A 15,776-nucleotide genomic window follows, 5' to 3' on the forward strand; every position below is an offset into this window, starting at 1 on the left:
TTTCATACAATCGTTGCTTTAACCAGCAGAAAACGATGAAAATTTTCTCAGAGTTTTAAACAAATATCTTTGATATATTCATTACTTTCTATTGTTAAAAACTACAGGGGAAATCGTAAAAATGAATACTACAGCACATGAACATGTTTTTAACATTTTTAAATGTTCACACTGGTTACTAAAAATTAAACATTACATAAGAAACGAATACTAAATTCTTGATTTATTACATAAACACTCTTATCTATAACTTTTGGTAACGTCTATTATCTCCTTTATACGCTGTATTAATTGTAAATAGTTCCAACGCAGAAGCGAGATAGCAAAATAACGTAATCATCTAGCTTCCTATATCAGTAGGGAAATAAACATCGTAGAAACAACGCGTTTTCTCCGTTGAAGAATGTTTAAACCGTTCACCCTATTTGTGTTTAATCTAAACAAGACAAATGTTTTTATACAAGCCAAATACGCTACGTCAGTGCTACCACAGTTTTCAGCAGTGAGTGTTATAAGACACGCTATATTTAATCTACAAAGCCAAATAGTTTCTAGTCTCCGAAGCCAAATAGTTACTTGTTATTTGAAATAGGTTAGAGTAATATGAAAATAACATTCGTTGAAATGATTCTCGATCGTACCTAATTTTTGTTATCATTCAGTCTGTGTTATTATGTAATTAAGAGTATATTATTAGCGAAGTATTTTTATTTATTTTAGAATAAATATGCCGTTGAAAGAAAAAAATTCGGCACAGTTAGCCCATCGGATATCGCCTATTTCAAAACTATATTAAGCAAGGAAAGAATACTGACTAATGAAGAGGACGTGCTACCATATAATATAGATTGGATAAAGAACTGCAGAGGTGAACAAATTTAACTATTTACTAATGTCAATAACTAGAAATGACGGTGACATTATAGTGATGTGACTTGACGTTAAACTTTAAATATTCATTCATTTTGAATTTAGTGATTTGAAGTGAATAATGGCATGTTACTAAATTGTCAAACTTAATACGGAGGCTTTGATGTTTTTCATTCATAATATATGTAGTATCATCGTAGGCTTATGAGAGGAAAACTGCAATCATCGTATTTAATGTCATGTTAAAAACAGCACAGAGTTTATATCATTAATCACGTACAACAGATTCTATCGTAAAATAGAAGGAGGCCAATGACTTTGACACAGAACATTGTTAGTTACATATATTTCTAGAACCTCTCGGAGGGTTTTTGTTTCTAAAGAAGCAATGTTGATATCGTTTCCCTTTAACGTCATATTACGAGATCTTACTGTAATATCACTTAGTTCATAACGTAATGAGTCAAACACTCATTTTTACATACGTTTATGAAGAGGACAATACACTGATAACACCGCAGCCACACAAAATGGGCTTCCAATAGTTTTAATTAAATTAATGTTAATTAATATTCGAAAAGAACTTCGTTCAGTTTTCTTTAAAAAATAAAACACCCAACCCAGAACAATGCATCTAAAGATCAAAAATATATAGGTGCCGTTGCACACTCGGCCGCCACTACCTCTCGGTCAGGTGTGAGCTGGTGAAGTTCTGATCTATTTGTATGTTCATGACCTACACGGATGTTTTCGTCTAACAAGCGGAATTGCGCACTAACTTTCTCTCACTTTATCTCGGATATCTCGCGTTTTTAACAGATAGCACCCCTTATTGACTGCTAGTTTTTTACCTTTAATTTGAAATTATTTTTTTAATAAAAAATCAGCTTTAATGTGATATAAAAAACATTAATTTTATTAAAATTACTTGCGGCTACTTTCGACTGGCTGCGGTGTTATCAGTGTAGGTATATGTATTATCCTCTTCATAAACGTATTTAAAATTGTGTGTTTGACTCATTACGTAATGAACTTAGTGATATTGGAGCGGAATCTTAGAATATAATATTGTAGGTCAATCGCAAGTTGTGTTAAAGCCAAGAACAACCGAGGAAGTATCGAAAATATTACACTATTGTAACAATAAGAGGCTGGCGGTATGTCCTCAAGGTGGCAACACAGGCCTGGTTGGAGGTTCAGTGCCAGTTTTCGACGAAATTGTCCTAAACTTATCATTAATGAATAAAATTATCAGCCTGGATGAAATATCAGGTTTGTTGAATTCGCAATCACTAACTTATAATTAATAGTATTTTCTACAAATTACATTTAAATATCAAAACTTATTAGACAATGCTTCACATACACTACAATATTTTCTTGTAGATACATACATATAAATTCATCTCATCTAATTAAATATTTGTCACAGGTGCCTTAGTTTGTGAGGCGGGATGTATTTTGGAAAACCTGGACAACTACGTCAGGGAACATGATCTGATTATGCCCCTTGATCTCGGAGCCAAAGGATCCTGTCACATAGGAGGTAATATCAGTACAAACGCTGGAGGATTGAGATTACTGAGATACGGAAATTTACACGGATCTGTGCTTGGTATAGAGGCTGTAAGTCAAAGATAAAAAATATCTATATATAATTAATTTTAACCTATATACCTATATACAATGTATAATACCTTATTAATCTGACTACTAAAAAAATGCTGGGTTAGATCATTTCAGTTTTTTAATGACTCAATTTGTCTGCGCTTCGTGCTACAGGATTACTTTGTTTCAATCATAAATTTTGCATAGATTCGAAACTTTATAACAATGACGATATTGTTTCTTAATAACGCAAAGAAAATCAATTGAAATGACCCTTAACAAGTAATTGATAATAACTTTAACTTCTAAAGGTAAAGGCAGATGGGACAGTTATTGATTGTCTTCGAACACTGAAGAAAGACAACACTGGATATCCTTTGAAACACATATTTATTGGCTGTGAAGGCACCCTCGGCGTTATTACCAAAGTCAGCATACATTGCCCCGCGCAACCCAGATCCGTATCGCTCGGATATTTTGGTGCGTGAATGCTCTTTGTGATAATCAATTATATGTCCTTATTAAACCTGTGAATTCCTTTAGGCGTAGAAAAGTTTGAAAATGTTCTCAAGTTATATAAAAGCGCGAAATCGTCACTCGGCGAAATCCTCTCAGCGTTCGAGATGGCGGACAACGAATCGATTACTTCCACCGTAAACAATCTAAAACTATCGTAAGTCAACGGAGATGTAGTAAGATAAATAAATTATTTATATTTTTATGCTAAATGTTTAAGACATGTGGTGAGTTTCTTTCTCACGAATATGTAAAGATTGTGCAAATAATTCGCTGATAAGATAACGTCTGACACTCACATATAAACTTAACCACTACCATGATATAATAACATTAAGTAAATAACGGAATATAAAAATAACAATTCCTACAGGAATCCAATAGGGGACTATCCTATGTACGTTCTGGTTGAATCACATGGTAGTGATGAAAAACATGACAGCGAGAAACTAAATCGATTCCTCAGCGAAGGCATGGAGACTGGATTAATATTAGACGGCACGGTCACCTCCGAAGCTAATAAAATGAAGGTGCGATGGAATTAATTCATTTATTACGTCATACATTATATTTTGTTATATTACACACGTAAATTTTGATTATTCGAATTGTTACAACCGAATAAGCGAATAAGTCTGCACATATTTGTTACGAGGCTTTCTGATGATGATAATGTGTAATGGAATATTTTAGGATTTTTCGTCCCCATCCAGCATCCAATCGTGTTACGCAACCTTAAATTTTTCGTTTACGGAACACGTTATCGACCATGTTAACAAGTGATAATGCCAATAAACTTCTTTTGAGGACAGTATATAAAACTGTCCACAAAAAAATAACAAATACAGAAAAAGATTATAAAATTAAAATACCGTACAAACATTTTAAAAGTTTTAAATGACTATCATACAAACAAGTTTTATTTTAATTTTATACAGGACTATGAACGGTCTATTTATAAATGGCTTAATTGCTCAACTCCAAAGAATTAATATCTACGAGTTTTTATTGTTTCCTTAAACACCGACCACTTCAATGTTCATGATTCATAAAACTTATTGTCGTCATAGAGGACTTATGAATAACAACGTTTATGCTTATCATAATCAAAAAAAGTGCGAAATGCATCAAGCGTACTTATTATAATAAAAAACAAAGTAGATTTTATTAAATATTTCTAAACATTAACCTTATATATACAGGCGATCTGGAACATTCGGGAGAGCATCGCGGGTTCTGGTTTGATTGACGGCTATGTATTCAAATACGACGTGTCCCTCCCGCTGAGAAACTACTACGACCTCGTGGAAGACCTTCGAAAGAAGCTAGGAGACCGCGTCACCAGAGTTTACGGATACGGACATGTTGGTAGGTTATTTAAATCGACCATTCAAAACGTTAACGCAAACATAAACACATTACACAAGTATGTATTATGAAAGTTTAACAATTATCTATATAAATAAATCCTTAAAAAAACATTATTATAGTATAATACAATGTCTAGTTATCTTATCAAATATATAATTTAAAAATATGTAAGTTCCACAAACATGTAAGTGCTACTCAACGAGATTCCTGTTAGACAGAGTATCTATTATTAGATCTCTCTATTTAACGGGAATTAATCTATTAAAATTTGTTTTAAACGAAAACTCGTTCGAGAATTGCTAGACTTCGAGGTCAATGGCTCCATTCATTATTGTTCTGTCAATAGCCGCATGTAAATTAAAACACTCTTCCCTTGATTTGTAGTCATTGCATTCAAATACTAACAAAACTTTCTCGATTAAATAAATAGCTAAGTAACGATCTTACAATCCGGTAGCCTAAAGTCTAAACTATCAACAGTTTATTGAAACTTGATTGAGGTACGTTGTGCAATTTAATATATTATAATAAATACGTCAAGGAACTAATTGTATTCAGACACTAGACATACCTTCCGCATTTTTAATTACGTTTAGAAATTAATGTGTATAAGAAATTCATATTATATTATAAAAAATTATATATTTTTTAAATATTTTTAAACGTATTTACCAATTTGTTATCTATTCACAGGTGACGGCAATATTCATATAAATGTAACAGTGCCGCAATATTCAAAGGAAATTAATTCTGAATTGGAGCCGTATATTTTCGAACAAGTATCCAAACTGAAGGGTTCTATCAGCGCCGAGCACGGCGTTGGTTTTAGGAAACCACAGTTCATACATTACAGTCAAGGAGAAACTTCCTTGCAGCTAATGAGGGATTTAAAAAGAACCATGGATCCCAACGGCATACTGAACCCATACAAAGTGCTGCCGGATGTTGCCAGTCATGAATAATTTTTGTTCTGTGATATCGAGTTTATTTATAGCAAAATTTTGTTACATTTTTTATTTATAAAATAAATTAATAAGAAAAAAAAACTCACAGAAAAATTTAAGCTCACAGATATTTTAGCTAAACTTATCTGAAGCCAACACTGTAGTTATTGTACGGATCACGGGGGACGTATTAAAACAAAACAACAATATATTTAAATGCCTTTTATTAAAATATCCATTTATTCTTATAACATTCATAATATCACTGCAACAAAAATACAATGGAATATTACAAACATCCGTCTAATTGCATCGTATAAATTAATCCAGTATTGCATTAATATTATCGAAAAAATATTTTAAACAATTCGTGTAGGGAATTATTATTAGTGCTAATATCTGGTCAGGTTTTTTGAACTCGGATATTAGCGACCCCTACTACGAGTTTGCATTATAAAAGTTTATACTTTTTTTATCAATAAATCCTCGCATTTGACAGTAGGTATATGAATGTAAAACTTAAAATATCCATATAGTTAGATTATTCAAGCTCGTAGTAGGAGCACGGGTCGAAGTTTATTATGCAATGACAGCCAAGTGACGTTGGCATTACCAAATTTATAAGACAAAATACGCAATTCTTACATTGTGGGAACTTAAAATATGCAATTCTAAATTAAGTAATTATTTATCAGACTTTAATTATTATTTTTTTGTATTTTTTTTTTTGCGCGTTATTAAAATGGCTAAAAAGAAGACGTATTAAAAACTCGGGACCGGAAACACTATTAAATAAATATTTCGTAATGTGAACGTGATCGAAAAATCTATATTCGCCATTATTTAAGTAGGATATGTCAAAATCTGATGTCCGTTACCTAGAGGTGCTTGAAGTTTACAGTATTGTCCTTATTGTCATGAATTAGACAAAATAAATGGAGAAATAATGAGATCACTAAATATTTTTTTCTTTTTTTTTTACACGAGACCAATGTAAACAAGAGTCACTGAACAGGCCTTATGACTACAATTAGGGACTAACTACTACGATGAAAATTAAAAAAAAAAACATTTCACTAAACTACGTGACGGTAGTCGCAAATAATTTTGAAAATAATTCTTTCACTGATATTATCAAACTAATTGCATGCATATTTTTTTACCTTTAAAATTTTTCCATCATATGAAGCAAACACTAACTTATTTAACCGTTAACATTTAATTACATGACATTTACTTTACTTTACTTTAGTTTACTTTAAACACACCAATCATTTTGTACTAGAACATTTCTCAAGGCATGGTATTTAACAAATCTCACATATAACGCGGCAGTTTAACGACAATTCATTGTAATAACAGCACCTTGAATTTGTATTGATAAAACCACAAGGAATTAGACATTCTCATACATTTTAAATTGTAGGCATCACATTACTGTCTTGACGGATAAAACACTTCTCTAAGTTCTCTCATATACCACAGTCCTTAAAAGGTCACCTGTATCCCTACCAAAAGCTTGCACCGTCAAACCACACTTCGTACGCGATATTAACGTAAATACATGAGTAAAAACTGATATATAGTGAGGATGCAAACGTTTTTCAAACTCATGGTAAGTACTGCATACACCAGTTAGTTACTTGTTTACATTAAGTCAATAACACGTGCATCATACGCATGATCAATTAAAAATATTAAAAATATATTGTTTAAATGCTAGTCACATCCCACAAAATAAAACATCCGCAGACCAATATGTACTTGAAAAAAAATAATATATATGTGTATATATATATATATGATACTGATGTACATTATTCGAGCTATAAAATTATTGAACTAGATCTTACACTTAGCTAACGGGAAAATCTAGATATAATTTTTTTATTTTATTTTTATTTTTTTTCTTTCATTTCATACAAGCGATTATTGCATTAAGGTGGAGCATGTGTTAATATCGGGGCGCAGTCAATATTCATATTACAACATAGGATAAAATTCCACATTACAAAACTATGGACTTAGGTAGTACATGTTAGATCGAGTCAATTCTGCAGTTTATGTAGCGGTAGTGGTTCTCAAACTGTTACTATCGTTTGATTTGATTGGATATCTTGAGGAACTCGAGGAAGCCCGCCTGCATTTCCGGATCCATGCCAGTATCCCATGCATCATTTTCCAATTCCTCACTGGAATAGAAAAAAATAAATTCTCCATAAAATTAATAATATTATAACGAAACTGCAATTTATATACTCTGTTATTTATATTTAAGACAATCCGTCATAAAATCTAGGAATCTCTTAATTAATAAAAGTGTTGAGTTGCTCTGAAATATCATTTCAAGGTTGTATTTAACATAAGTTTACAGTTTTAACAACAAATACAATAGAATAAATACACCATCCTAACGGAAATATCAAAGAAACGACATTTAAAGTTTACTAATTAACTCGTCGATTCCTCTTTCACTGAATTACAATAATATAATTATTTAGACACTATTCCATATCAAAAACCTCCTGTTTTATCTACTGCCATGACACCGACAATTACAATGTCAGAAGCGCCATCTATTCATCATCACGTGTAAGCCTGTGCTATTTTATCTACCAACAAATAACTTAGGGAAATCTTAATTTCTTTATATATATTTAAAATATCATTTTATAAATTATTTTATAGCCTGATAGTTGTGAAAGGGAAGCAGAGGTTTATAATACTGGTACATAATAAAAGTGATTAAGACGTTCTTGATAATTAACAACTATGAAATTAATATGTTGAAGGAATACTCTCAATCATATAAGACACAAAACATAATCTTTTTTATGTTAACACATTTATTTATATTGAAATATAAAAATCATCACTTTACTGAGTAAACTTCTACTGAAAGATTTTTTATATTTATAAATTAGTATAAAAAGTAATTTTAGTTTAATAACATAAATTATTCTTTGTATCTTAATGTATATTATGTATGTGGGCGTGTGTACATGTATGTGTGTAAATGTGTGTATGCTTACAGTATGTCGTCCTCTATAGCCGCGGGTTTTGGGGGTAGGTTGCTTTGCAAGAAGGCGCATTCCTCGGCAGTTAGCGAATGTCCGTCTGCGAGATAACCTCCAACACCGTCGGCTTCGGAGTTAGCTGGAAATTTTAATGAATTTATAAGAAGGATCTAAGTTATTTTATGATTAAAAAAAACTGCAAATAATTGATAGGTCACCATTCAGTTAATACTGAACGGTTAATATTGAACGGCTGATTAAACTTTCCCATGATATAGTTTAAAATCAAAAGCTGTTCTTTCATGTACTGTATTTGCACAGAAAAACATCATACGAGTTATATGTAGTATGAAGTGCTGTGACTTAGACGATAGATGTCGCTGTAGTGTTGAATAACTTACCTGTTATATTGAAAACACAAAATCTTTCCTCTCTGAACACGAAATCGAAAATAAAAACGAAACAAAGTCGCGCACAAATGTATATATGTAAGTTTTGCTAAGAACATATTAACTCTGGTAATTTTCGTTGAAATGACTCGGCCAGATTTAAAAAAAAAACGCGTATAAAATGTTTAGTCTTACTATAATGGTAACACTCATTAATTAATTACGTTTACGTACAACTACGTGGCGATACATCTCGCATGTGTCCCAGCTTGATAATAACAAAAGTGATTACTTTTTGAAGCAGTTTGTATATAAAAACATATTACATAACAATCATTGTGAATACCACACTTGTTCATGCTTTCGATTGTGCTTAGACATCTCGGAGGAGCATATGAGGTAATTCAATAGGCGATTTCCATTAACTACATTATAAAATGTCAACATGGATCCGTCACTCAATAGCCGGGTAAACTATACCCAGGATAGTTATTCCCTACTAACCGTTTCGTCGTCTGTCGGCGGGCGGGGCCGGCGGGTCGGGGTCAGCCAGACCCCAACGGGTTGCCCTCAGCGACACCACGTGACGCACGCTCGCCAGATCCGAACGTTGCTTCAAGCGATCGAACAGCTGCTGCATGCTAGACGGACAATCCGCGTCCAGCGCTATACCGGACAACTGTAACGTAAATCATTTTTATTACACTGTACACTATATATGTCTCTACGATAACATGTTCAAATACTTAGTTTATTTGTAAGTTAACTAATATCAGGATTATATCATAATGAATGTGTATAACCTGATTTAACTTCTTATATGATTTAAAATTTATGCGATTACAAATAGATTAACTAATTACCAGTTAAACCCTTACCTGTTACAAACAACTATTATATACGAGTATATACGAGTGGTAATAAAATTCTTGCAGCATGTTCATAACAAAGCCTAAATTCTTCATTAGTGATTGAACCAACTTTCTTTAAATTCTGTTTTTTATTAGGAAGTAGCACAATTGACAGACTGCCCTAACATGTCAAAAATATTACGTTCAGGAAGCTGATAAAGTTATAATTCAATCATAATACCGACATTGAAGTCTGTGATGCAGTCTTTCATTATAACCTATACAGCTAAATAACGCAAATATAATACAACATTAGTTATACGAACTATTCGATTTTAAACGACACTGGCTGTATGCAATCGGTCTGAGCGAGTGACAGAGTAATTGTCAAAAAAAACCTGACAGTTATTTTAAACACGCTTAGCAAAAAGTACCAATTATGAAGTATTAATTACGTTTCCTTAAAAACTATACTTTCTCTGTTATTCTTTATAAAGGTAAGAATCTTTTTCGAAATATAACTTTAAAAATGATTAATGACATTGGCACGAGGTTAAACCGCGGCAACAAAAAACATGAACCCCAATATTTTATATAAAGCAACTGTAGCTTTCACTTTAACCTCTCATAAGATCAGGTCGGTTCTTAGCCTTCAATAGAAAGTAACGAGAGTGACTTTGTCATGATTGAATTCTTATAATGACCCCTAATAAATACTATATAATACTATTAATTCCCAACTACCATTTTACAAATGAATTAAATTTCCGAGGTGATCTAACGATAAAGTTATTACATCAATTTGCACATAGTTATCGTCAATTCAAGTGTATTAAACGTAAATTCAGCTGCGATATTTCTTGTGCAATTTTCATGACAATTCTTTTGTACACAATTTTAATGATTACATGTCATGCAAGATGAAATGTCTAGAGTTAATTAACTAGCACATTCTAAAGCAACATTGGAAGAAATCTGTTAAAATATCTGTTAAAGCATGAACTTGCAAAGTAACAAATTTTTATGTAATTTAAATGTAAAATTCACTTACTTTCAACAACTGGCATACCGCTTTTATGTTGACTTCTTTGTCGGTGTCCAAAAGATGCAAGAACACTTTACAGAGACTTTCACCCAGAGTCCTAATTCTTCCTCCCTACAAATAAATGGATACATTTTATTTACATCATCATATAATCTTATACAATCTGTTATATTAGAAAGGAATTTGTCTTTTCAAGAAGCCGTCCACCATTGCTTGCATGACTGACCAACAATTATGTTTATTGATAGCAAACAGAGGTTTTGACTTTCAAAATATGTTCTGCACAAACTTTATATTAATATTAAAGCTCATTCAATGATAATATACTTATGAATGATTTATATACATTGAAATGTTATAAGTGAGAATGGTTCCGAACCTGATTGTCCTCCAGCTGTGTGTATATCTCAGCCAGGAACATAGCAAAACCTCTGACGTTCTCCTCCGATGTTTCTGCCCCACTTATGATTTTGTTCTCCTCGGCAGTACAACGTTCCAACAGACAGGCTCGGAATGTTGAGTCTTCGGGAGGCGAGACGGAGTCGTACATCGAACAAAGACGGGCGCCATTGTAGCGGAAGTTGGCCTCGAATATTGACTGTGAATTATAGTAAAGAATAGTAAATGTTGCAATATTATTACATATGTAACATGTTGATGAATAAACAAGAGCATTTATCAATATTTACAATATTAATGATCTCTACAGACCTCTATTCTATAATTAAACTATTAAAAACATAAATAAAATAATCTTCATGAGTTGTATTTTATTATTATAATTATTAGTGGAAATTTCACCTGATTCACGATAGCTTCGACAAGAGGCCTGGTGTAGTTAGCATCATGTAGAGTGGCATAAAATGAATCTACCAGAGGTCCACAGAGAGTGTCAAACTTGCCTGGGTCAAATGTTATCTCACACATAACAGTAATCAGGTTTGCTATATTTTCCTATAGGAAAAAAAAATTACAGTTTTATCAGAATTTTAACTTTATAGGATTTGCATTATCAGATATTGTATACAAATTAAATTGATCCCTTATAAAATTCATTATTGGTTAATTTATATAGCCACAGATAAGCGAATAATAAGATAAAATTGATTATACTGTTTTCATATTTAAAATTTAAAAAATAAAAAATTCTTTTAGTAATTAAAAAATATGTTAATCAATCATAGATATTGCAATCTAATACAGTAATCTTGATAAGCTTATGAATAGTACCAACCCGTAAGGCACTTTCGGGTTCATCCAAAGAATATGACATATCCTCAAAGTTGTACGGATCCTGTTCCTGAGCCTGTCGGATTCTATCTTGAGCGGAATAGCGAGGCACTCGGTAGTGCTCCTGCCCATACGACACTTGGTTTTGGGGCACGTAGTTCCGCGGATACCATTCCTTCGCTTCAGCTGACAGTATTGACTTTGGAGGTTCTGAAAAAAACAAGAAAAAAGAATTTATTTTATAATTTGAAAGAAAATTGTTGCATTTCGTGTTGGAGTTTTTTGAAAGAATAAATTTGAAAAATACCTTTAGTCCGCAATAAATCCATTTCGTTATTCAAATATTTTAGTAACATACATTAGCAATAATTTACATATATAATTATTTCATGGAACGGCCGGTTGCTTTCTGTCAAACCACGCCGACGTCACCAAAATTAAAAACCCTAACAACTTTCACCTAAACATTGTGCGTCGTAACGAACAAAGGAGGTATCCTGCCCTACATTTTTTTTTAAATCTATTAACAAGTTTTCGAGATGGAATCATACCTTTCACTTCCTCAGTTACAGTTTTGGGCCGGCGTAATTCGCGAGGTTGGTTGTCGGAATTCCAACCACGGCCTCTGCCTCTAGAGCCTCCGACGTCCCCGTTGTTCATTTCAAATGATATGCACGATTATAGTTCTTTTAACAATTTTGACACGAATATATCTTCCCAACAATTCCATATACTGCAGCGACACACACTAAGTATAAAAGAACTATTCGTTCGTTGATTTCGACACGTAAACAAAGACGAATACTACAACAACGATTTCACAAAGTTACCTCCATGATGATATTCGTGAGAGCGAGATAAAATTATATTTTATTATCTACCTACGTGCTAGTTCTGCCCAGAGTGAAATTGTAGATAGAGGTGCGTTCAAAAATATTTTTAACAGGCCATAGTGTTTTAAAATAGGTAATAATATTTATTGGTAGTTTTGCAATTACAGCACCAGAGCACATTATGCGGCATTATGCTCAACGGTGAATGTTTCAACTACAGCAACAATTCGCACAATTTAGCACTCTTAAAACTTAAAAGTACTCCTTAAGCGAGATGCGTGCAATCAATACCAACCTCAGTGACAGAAAATTAACAGGTGTTTTTTCTTTAAGTTGGCATTGATCGAAATTTTATTAATATTATCGTTAGTAATTAGTATTGTTTATTGTGGAGAAATTTTTTTAAGCTCTTGTCTTGTCGTCGTTTTTCGAAATACTTAAAAAGCTACTTCAAACCTTGTTAAAAAGTTAATGTAAAGATGGATGAAGGTATTGACATTGACATTGACTATTTTTTTTATATTTTATACATAAAATGTGAATACAATTTCATTTAAAAATTTAAAACTATAAATCAATTTTTATTACAAACCTATATTTTTGTATGACTGTTTTTATTCTCAACACTGAACTTAGTGCACTCGGCTGGTGCACTAGAAAACTAATTCACGTTCCAATTAAGCATTAGCACACTTCGGCATTGTGAAACTGAGTCGCATTATGCTCTGTAATTGGTAAACTACCATTAAATACAAATTTTGCCCCTATTTTTTTCTTTTTTTGGTAAAATTTTGAGTAGTTTATACAATTTCACTGCTAAAATAAATACCCTAATTAGACTTTGAAAGCCTTTAGTATTAAATATTTGTATTTACATATTTTAAAATTTTCAATTGGAAATGAAATCGGGAAATCATTAGTAGAGAAAAATATTTTACAATATATTTTAATTGAAGTCTGTGTATTAAGGAAGAGATATAAAATAAAAAACATACCACACAATCAACTCGAGTAAGCCCTTGACCTGTATGTAAATTGATAGATGTTGCAAACCAAAAACATATGACAATGGATTTATAAGAGCCAAATAATCAAAACTCTTTGCTATTCAAATCATCATCAAAAAGAGGTGCTGACCTTTGTTCACATTTTTCGCGTTTAATTAGACTCCTGACTGTGAGGGAAAATAAGCGCAATTTGCGTTTCACATAGAGCGCTGTGAATGCTGCCCTATCGTTCCTCGTCCTTAAGACATGTGCTCCTTATATGACTTCGGTTCTAACGCGCCTATTCTCGTTTAAAAAGGTGATAAAATAGATCTGTCCATTAAACAGGCCTATTGTTATTATATTCTCGCTCTCAAAGGTGATAGAGAGAATCATCAATACGCAACTTTTGAGTCGTCAAGAAGGTAACCAGCTTATTACTGATTACAATTATCGATGGACTTAAGCCGTTGAGAGCAAAGTGGAGGCCCTGTCAGTCAGCCTTGGTATCGCAATATCCTTTGATCGGGTGTGGTACAGCGCACTTCTATCGAAGCTCCCATTACGCAACTGGGTAACCAGCTTCCTTCTTGGGCGGAGCTACAGGTCGTTGTTGACGGTTCATGCTCGGAACCCATGCCCATTAATGCTGACGCACCCCAAGGCTCAGGTCTATCACGAAACGGTTTATTCTGCATACCAACGCCATGCTGCTAACTAGCAAGATTCGGTGATATGCGGATGACAGTGCTGGTGACACTGCTGGGTGACTTGTGGGCCAAGCAAATATTCGTCGTGAACAAGGAGAAGAGAAATGGAACAAGATTTCGAATGGGGTATGCTGAAATCTAGTTCAGGTTAATCGCTGGAAGACAAAAGTTTACTCGTTTTGCGTAGCATAATTTATTAATACTCCAACATTCCCCTTAAGTTCCATCAAAGTATTGAAATCTTTGGGGTTATATAGCGAATGACTTTCAACTTCGAAGATATTTAGTAGATAAGGCAAAACTAGTCTCTAAAAAACTAGGGGTACTGAGTAGAGCGAGGCAATGCTTCACATCGGCTTTTACTATTCACAGCACAGGTTCGTCCCCGGTGGAGTACTGTTTTCAACTTTGGTCCGGTGTCTCACAGTACCGACCATTTTCCACTTGACTCCATACAACGTCCTGCTGGTCGCATTGAAGACGATCTCCCTCGCATTGTCAACACGCTCCCTCTGTGTGTTCTGTCGTCTGTACAACGGGGAATGTTCCGAGGAATTGTTTGACATAGTGCCAATGTTGCCCTTCTATCATCGCACTATTCGGCGTAGGTTTGGATTTCATCCATATCACCAAGATGCATTCAGTTGCAAGACTGTAAGTGAGTCGCGATAATTTTTTCCACACACGTGCAATATGTGAAATGATCTTCCGCTCGATGTTTTCCCAGAGAGCTACAAAATGGGGTCTTACAAACATCTAATGTTCAGGTGACTCCTACACAAACTAGGTTGGCAAGGCATCCGCAACACCCCTTATGATGCAGATGTCCATGCTCAACGATGACTACTCTCCATCAAGTAGGCCGTCTGTTCGAATTCCTCTTTGGGTCGTAAAAAATCTACGTTGTAGTGAAAGTTTTACAATGAATTGTAAAACTTTCTTTAAATAGTAAGATATGTCCAATGATGATATATTACTGGTAACCCTATTAGCATCAACCAACTTTTGTTTGTACACAAGGTCACATATATAAATTTAAAATAAATTTAAACTATTTTTTAAGAAAATGAATAATCGATATTAACAGGAATCGTTAAAATCATAGATTTGGTGACCTTTTCCCATAGATAATAATTAGACTACCTATGCATCATGTGTGACATTTGTAGACTAAAACTTTATGAAATATCCTTTCAATGATTTCATTGAGAATCTGTAAAACTTCAATACGTTATAATTTATAGACATACTTTGTCCGAAACACTTTTTTAATCTTCACAAAACGATAACGGTTCTAAATTTCAGTTTCACTTAGAAATTAATGAATTTGTATTAATTAAATCATACATTCCTATGGTTAACCGATTTTCTAAATAAAGATTTTGGGAATAATAAATACCTACATA

The 15,776-nt window shown here is 33.1% G+C and overlaps 3 protein-coding genes across 3 annotated transcripts in view; 1 reads left to right on the forward strand and 2 right to left on the reverse strand.

The window, feature by feature from the left end:
- LOC116765836 (calcium uptake protein 1 homolog, mitochondrial-like) overlaps nucleotides 1–15,776 on the reverse strand; it is a 183,946-nt gene that overhangs the window by 74,730 nt on the left and 93,440 nt on the right. The window lies entirely within an intron of this gene.
- On the forward strand, nucleotides 322–5,520 carry LOC116765618 (D-2-hydroxyglutarate dehydrogenase, mitochondrial). The gene is made up of 9 exons (XM_032655161.2): nucleotides 322–502; nucleotides 721–868; nucleotides 1,945–2,142; nucleotides 2,303–2,496; nucleotides 2,790–2,958; nucleotides 3,022–3,151; nucleotides 3,368–3,524; nucleotides 4,197–4,362; nucleotides 5,059–5,520. Exons 1-9 carry the CDS (start codon nucleotides 404–406, stop codon nucleotides 5,325–5,327), a joined length of 1,530 nt encoding a protein of 509 aa, XP_032511052.2. The 5' UTR covers nucleotides 322–403; the 3' UTR covers nucleotides 5,328–5,520.
- LOC116765583 (polyadenylate-binding protein-interacting protein 1) lies at nucleotides 5,519–12,720 on the reverse strand. Its single transcript, XM_032655101.2, has 8 exons — nucleotides 12,393–12,720; nucleotides 11,846–12,051; nucleotides 11,413–11,565; nucleotides 10,991–11,209; nucleotides 10,618–10,722; nucleotides 9,220–9,394; nucleotides 8,342–8,465; nucleotides 5,519–7,501 (listed from the first exon to the last, which is right to left on the reverse strand). Exons 1-8 carry the CDS (start codon nucleotides 12,499–12,501, stop codon nucleotides 7,402–7,404), a joined length of 1,191 nt encoding a protein of 396 aa, XP_032510992.1. The 5' UTR covers nucleotides 12,502–12,720; the 3' UTR covers nucleotides 5,519–7,401.

Source organism: Danaus plexippus, chromosome 11 (assembly GCF_018135715.1).
Source record: "Danaus plexippus chromosome 11, MEX_DaPlex, whole genome shotgun sequence".
Lineage (NCBI taxonomy): Eukaryota > Metazoa > Arthropoda > Insecta > Lepidoptera > Nymphalidae > Danaus > Danaus plexippus.